Source organism: Capricornis sumatraensis, chromosome 3, assembly GCF_032405125.1.
Source record: "Capricornis sumatraensis isolate serow.1 chromosome 3, serow.2, whole genome shotgun sequence".
Lineage (NCBI taxonomy): Eukaryota > Metazoa > Chordata > Mammalia > Artiodactyla > Bovidae > Capricornis > Capricornis sumatraensis.
The window spans coordinates 34,550,928-34,557,655 of NC_091071.1; the positions used below are offsets into that span (position 1 = coordinate 34,550,928).

The 6,728-nt window shown below is 50.8% G+C and overlaps 1 protein-coding gene across 1 annotated transcript; it reads left to right on the plus strand.

Annotated features, from left to right (window-relative positions):
* The first annotated feature begins 743 nt into the window (after window positions 1-743).
* TMEM186 (transmembrane protein 186) lies at window positions 744-2,156 on the plus strand. The gene has a single exon (XM_068969142.1). It carries the CDS (start codon window positions 881-883, stop codon window positions 1,349-1,351), a length of 471 nt encoding a protein of 156 aa, XP_068825243.1. The 5' UTR covers window positions 744-880; the 3' UTR covers window positions 1,352-2,156.
* Window positions 2,157-6,728: the final 4,572 nt, after the last annotated feature.

A 6,728-nucleotide genomic window follows, 5' to 3' on the forward strand; every position in this document is an offset into this window, starting at 1 on the left:
AACTGCGCCTCATGTAACCCTAGCGCAGCGGGTTGATGCCCCCATCCCTCCCTCCTCCTTCGTTCAGCCTCTTCTCAGTCTAGGCCAAGAAATAGCGTTTCATTTCAGACCCCAAGAAGACGCTTTAATCTAACCGAGGATTGGGAAGTTATTGTGATGACTGTCTCCCTGGTTTGTTCCCCACTAGGACACTGCTGGCATTTCCTGCCTGAGGAAATGTCATACAAGCTATGGATTCAGTGGTAGCGTAGAGCTGTCCTTTCGCAGGATAACTGTTGAATGAATGAAGGTTGTGCCTCCTTTCCCATATTTACTTGAACTACCTGGAGGAAAGAGGACCACTTTTAAAAATAAGACTCTGCCCCACTGACTGGCTGTGGGTCTTTGGGTACATTGCTTGCCTTCTCTGGGCCTCGTTTCCTCCATGGTAACGTAGAAGTAGTGGTTCCTGTGGCGCACAGCTTTCCTGAAGATCTGTGGGGTAAAGCAACAGAGGAGCCTGACGGGCTGCAGTCCGTGGGGTCGCAGAGAGTCAGACAGGACTTAGCAAGTGAACAATAGCAAACAAAGCCACTGGCTTTACCTGTCTTAACATCTCTGGCAGTAATGCCGATCTCACAGGACTGGCCTCTGTGTGAGGGGTTTGCACTTGTCCCTTGAGTGGTCCACACGGTTGAGTTCCCTGAGAGAAATGGTCCCCCTGTCTCCCTTCCAGGCTGCCTTCCTCCGAGCTGTGGCGCCGTCTCCAGGGCCAGCCGCCTGGGGCAGGCGGCTCCACCGGCTGTGCTGCTGCGGTGGGCAGGATCCCAGGAGGTGGGTGGGAAGCGGGCCGCCCCCCTCCAGGGAGAAGCCACCGGGCCCAGAGACGGAGAAGTTTCAGATGGTGTACCGCTTCGACGCCATCAAGGCCTTCGGGTACCTGTCTCGGCTGAAGGTGGCACAGACGGCCCTGACGGTGGCCGCCCTGCCGCCGGGCCTCTACTGCTACTCCCAGGGCCTCATGCCCTTCAGCTCCTTGTGCCTGGCGGGCGGCGTCGCCGGCTTCGCCCTGGCCATGTTGTGCTGGATGAGCCATTTCTTCCGGAGGCTGGTGGGCATCCTGTACGTGAACGAGGCGGGCACCGTGCTGCGGGTGGCCCACCTGACCTTCTGGGGCCGGCGACAGGACACCTACTGCCCTGTGGCTGACGTGATCCCCATGACGGAGAGCCCGGATTGGCCCCAGGAGCTGTTCGTGCGGATCCAGCAGTACAGCGGGAAACAGACCTTCTACCTCACTCTGCGCTACGGGCGCGTCCTGGACCAAGAGCGGTTCACGCAGGTGTTCGGGATGCTGCACACGCTCAAGTGAATGGCCTGGAGCCCAAGTGGATGCTGGGAGGCTCCCGCAGGAAGGCAGAGGGTGTGGGCGGGGCTGAAGGACGGGGTTGCGCTGCTGCGAAACTTCTGCCGCGGCCCCTGAGGTGAGAAAACTAACAAGATAGACATTAGTAGCCGGGTTTAGGAAAGAGGCCCTGAGTGCCGATTCTTTACTGCACTTGCGTGTGGCATCGAGATAATGGCCAGAATTTTCTGGTAGGTTCTCGGAGGAAGCAATGACAGGTTTGCTCAAACCATCCTCTGCTGTGAAATTGGACAGGTGTGGGGGACTTGGGTTTTGTTAGTTCTCAAAACCCGCGCCTGGGCCAGGTTATGAAGTCTCTCAGAACCTTAGTTTTCACGTCTGTAAAGTGGAAAGAATCCTCCTGGTCTCCTGGGATGGTTGGATGTCACTGCTGATGCAGAGCTGGTGGCTCGTTGAAGAGCTCTCAGGCAACGGGGGAGGGATTTCGCCCTGCTGCGCCTCCTGGTGCACCCAGCGCCTGGAGGGGTTGATCATTTAGAATAGCCACAAGGGAAAAACCTTGTTAACTGTGGGAGATGCTGGATGTTAACTTACTGTAATTTTACTATATATATATAAATCATATTGTACATGTTAAATAATACAATGCTATATGCCAATTAGATCTCAAAATTAGAAAAAAATGGGGAGTATACTTACAAATACATAAAAACAAAAGCCCAGATTATTTGATTCTTATAAATACTTTTTATGAAAAAAAAGAAAATCAGTAATTGCAAAATATTCCACTGAGTGGATGTAGCTTGTCCTTTCAAATGATTTCCATTTTCCATTGCTGTAAAGAATGTGATAAATATCAAATATTTGGAGAGGTTTCCTTCCTCTGTGTAGACTGAAAAATGGCATTTTGAGAAAGATGACTTTATCATCAAGATAACATGAAACACGTTTTTTTTTTTTTTGGCATGTGCATGCTCAGTTGAGTCCCACTCTTTGTGATCTCATGGGCTGTAACCCACCCACTAGGCTCCTCTGTCCATGGGATTTTCCAGGCAAGAATACTGGAGTGGGTTGCCATTTCCTCCTCCAGGGGATCTTCCTGACCCAGGGATCGAACCTGGGTCTTCTGCATTAGTAGGTAGGTTCTCTACCACTGCACCGAGTTAGATCTTAATCTACTGCATTTCACAGAAGCAAGTAAAGCATATAATTCAAGATGGTTTGGGGCTTACCTGGGGCCCCAGTGGTGGAGTCCGCCTGCCAGGGCAGAAGATTCAGGCTCGATTTGATTCCTGGTCCAGGAAGATCACACGTGCTGTGTAGCCTCTTTGCCCATGCGCCACAGCTGCTGAGCCTGTGCTCTGGAGCCTGGGAGCCACATCTACCAAAGCCCACATGTCCTGGAGCAACTGCTCTGCAATAAGGGAAACCACCACAGTGAGAAGCGCAGCTGGAGAGTAACCCCCACTCTGCAACGAGAGAAAAGCCTATACAGCTTCGAAGACTCAGCACAGCTAGGAAAAATAAAAATTAAAAAAAAAACCACACAGTTTATTACCTCAGGCTTCCAAGTCAGCCAGTCATCCCAGACCTCTTATGCTGGGTTTAAGGCATTGTATGTAGTTCAGAAAAGGAGGGGATGTGGGGCCGACTGTCGGTGGGGAGGGAGGCCGGATGCTAAGTGTCTGTGTGTTAGAGACGGGGAAATATGCAAGGCAAGAGAAGAGTAGGGTGGTCCAAAGCAGAACAGCAGCAGGGGGTGAGTTGGGGAGTGGGGTGCAGATGGCCTGGGGCCTGGACCTTGAAGGGCACCCCAGGTGTGGGGAGGAGGTGGGCCGCAGGAGCAGCAAGACTGTCCTGTCCTGGACAGGAGCGGGATGGACACCCTTGCTCAGAGAGGACTCTGATTTGGATCCACATCACTGTGGGGAAGCTTTGATGGTCAGAGAAAATGGGGAGAACTCTGAAAGCTTGGGAGCATTTAGGAACAAGAGGAAGCGGCTTTAATTTGTGTTTGTCTTTAGTTAATGATGCAAGTGATAGGACTAGGCTTATTGTGGGTTTGTTGCTTCCTCTGTTAATTTTCTCCCTAGGTATCTACATAAAAGTCTCTCCTTTTTCAGTTTCTTCCTCTGTATTAAATTCTGCCAGTCAGAGGCCATGGTCTGCGGGGGTGTGGCTGTGATTATGTGTCTCAGATGTTTGGGAATGCTGTCCAGCCCTCCCCTCACCCCCACTGTCAGCCACACCCCCGCAGACCATGAATGTCTGTGAATTCCCTAGGTAGAGGGGCTGTGTGTGCAGTGGAAGGCGTGACCCAGAGCCTGGTGGTGGGCCTGGAGGGTCCTGGAGGGCTTCAGACCCACTCAGAAGTGCCAGCTCTTCAGGGTAAATGGCATGTGGTTCTATTGACAGACTGTTTTATACCGACTTTTAAAACAGCCAGAACCTGACTGCTCTCACCTCCGAGAGCAGCCCCGCCACCTTGATCCAAGCTGCCCTTGTAGCCTCTGGATTATTGCAGCTTTCTGCTTCCGTCCTTACCCTGCTAGAGCCTGTTCTCACAGCAGCCAAAGTGATCCTTTGAAAAGAGAGGATTGCATCACTCCTAAAGAAGTTGAAATTCTTACTGTGGTCTATAGGTCCCGCCTGGAGCATGGCCTGGACCCTTCCCCCAGCTTCCTTGCCTCATCCACAGCTCTGCGCTGATCACTTCACTTGGCTGTATTTCCCTTGCTCCTCCTCCAATAGTCAAGCACCCTCCAGCCTCACGGCCTTTGTAATGACACAGTTCCTCTGCCTGGAAGCTTTTCTCCCCAGATATCTACATAGAAGTCTCTCCTTTTCCAGTTTCTTCCTCTGTCTTTACCCTCAAGAAGTTATAGGGTGGAGACTTCCCTGGTGGTCCAGTGGTTAAGACTTTGCCATCCAATGCAAGGGGCGTGGGTTTGATCCCAGGTTCAGGAACTAAGATCCCACAAGCTTTGCAGCCAAAAAGCCAAAACAAGCAAAAAACAGAAGCAATTGCAACAAATTCAATAAAGACAAAAAATGGTCCACATCAAGAAAAGACTTTTAAAAAAGTTTATACTGAGGATTCAGTTATACAGAAGACTTAATTATATAATTATCTAGAACTGTCGGTGCCTGGCTCTACCCTTCCCTCACCTGCTCATCAAGTGCCTTCAACGCCTGTGAGCCTCTTTTCCCAAGGCTGACTATTTGATAGTCTGTTCCTATAAAATGTCTTAAGGATTAATGGTTTGACCTTGACTTATTAAAACCCAAAATGAACTCAAATAGGCCTCTTGGGATACTTGTAAGCACTTCCCTGAGCAAGCTTCAGCCCTGGAGTTTCTGATTATGTCCAGGGTTGGGTCCCCAGTCTTTTTGTCAAGCTTGAGGCTAATTCTGCAATGCAGCCAGGCTGGGAATTTCTGAAATAGATGATCTAGGTTCTCAACCTGGGCTCCACGTGTAGAATCACCTGGAGACCTTTAAAAAACCACCATTGCCGAGTATTCTTGCCTGGGAAGTCCTTTGGACAGAGGAGCCTGTTGGGTTACAGTTCAGGGGGTCGCAAAGAGCTGGACATGACTGAGCAGACCCTCACGCCCAGGCCCACGCCCAGCTTCCTTAGGTGATGATGATTCCCATCATTGTCTAGGTTGACAGTCACAGCCCAGAAGTGTCAGCACAGTGGGAGATGAGAGCCTAGATTCGCACCCGTTTTGGCAGGAAGAGTCACCTCTACCCACTCCAGTATTCTTGGGCTTTCCTTGTGGCTCAACTGGTAAAGAATCCACCTGCAATGCCGGAGACCTGGGTTCGATCCCTGGGTTCGTCCAATCTCTGGAGAAGGGAAAGGCTACCCACTCCAGTATTCTGGTCTGGAGAATTCCATGGACCATATAGTCGCAAAGAGTCGGATACGACTGAGTAGCTTTCACTTCAGTCCACTTCCATGACGTGTGGTTTGCTCACACAGTACCAGCAGAGGGCGCACAGAGCAAATGCATCCTTCCACCCCTTCATTTCCTGCTGCCCCCCCTGCAGCCCCCCAAAATCCCGGGTCACCCTTTGGCAACAGAAATGGGTTAGGGCCTCTGCAGTGCACCAGCAGGGCAGCACCCAGGAGCTGTCCCCATGCCCCAGATTAGCAACAGCAAAGCCAACAGGAAATGGGGTGACTTGTAACATGTTTTCACATGGTAGTTGTTATGGACTGAATGTGTCCCCTCCTAAAATTCGTATGTTGAAACCATAGCCCCCCGTCACTGTGTGATGGTGTTTAGAGGTGGGGCCTCTGGGAGGTGATTCTTGTTGATGAGGTCATGAGGGTGGGGCCCTCATGATGGAATCAGTGCCATGTGAGGACAAGTAGGAAGAGACCCTCACCAAGGACCCAACCATGAACTTCCAGCCTCCAGACTCGTGAGAAATAAATGTTGGCTGTTTATGCTGCCCTGTCTATGGTATTCTTTTTTTTTTTTTTTAATTTATTTTTGTTAGTATTTACTTTTTAAAGTTATTTTATTATTCTTATTGTTACTTTATATTATTTGGCTGTGCTGTGTGGCATGTGAGATCTTAGGATCTTAGTTCCCCAACCAGGGATGGAACCCATGCCCCTTGCATTAGAAGCCCGAGTCTTAACCACTGGATAACCAGGGAAGTCCCTGCCTAGGGTATCCTGTTTGAACAGCCTGAGCTAAGATGGGGTCCTCTAGCCTGTGGTGAGGTCAGCTGCAGCCAGAGGCATTCACAGTGTGCAGAGCTGGGGACTACTGTCCTTACTATGGATGCGTGTGTGCTAAGTGGCTTCAGGCGTGTCCAACTCTTTCTGACCCTATGGGCTGTAGCCCACCAGGCTCCTCTGTCCATGAAGATTCTCCAGGCAAGAACACTGGAGTGAGTTGCTAAGCCCTCCTCTGGGGGATCTTCCCCGCCAGGGATCAAACCCAAGTCTCTTCCACTTCCTTTGGCAGGCGGGTTCTTTACCACTAGCTCCGCCTGGGAAGCCCTGTCCTTCCTCTCCTGGTTATCGAAACTGAGCCTCACCTTGTTATAGGCCCAGGTAGACCACCCTCATCCCATCATAAACAGGCACATTTAATGCAGTCCCCCAAACAGATCTGATGGGCTTAGCTGCTTGCAGGAGGCCAGCCTGGGGCAAGTTACCCAAATAACTAGGCGCTTGCCCTAGGCTGCGTTAAGAATTCAGGGCTCATGAGTCCTAAATGGAAAGCCACAGGGTCCTTTTGAAACCTGGGCAGAATCCCAACTTTTATGGCCTCGTTTTGATCGTGCAGCATTCATTCAACTGTAAATTCTTGCCTGATGAGGGTTAATCAGGCAGGGCCAATACCATCTGGCCGTGTCT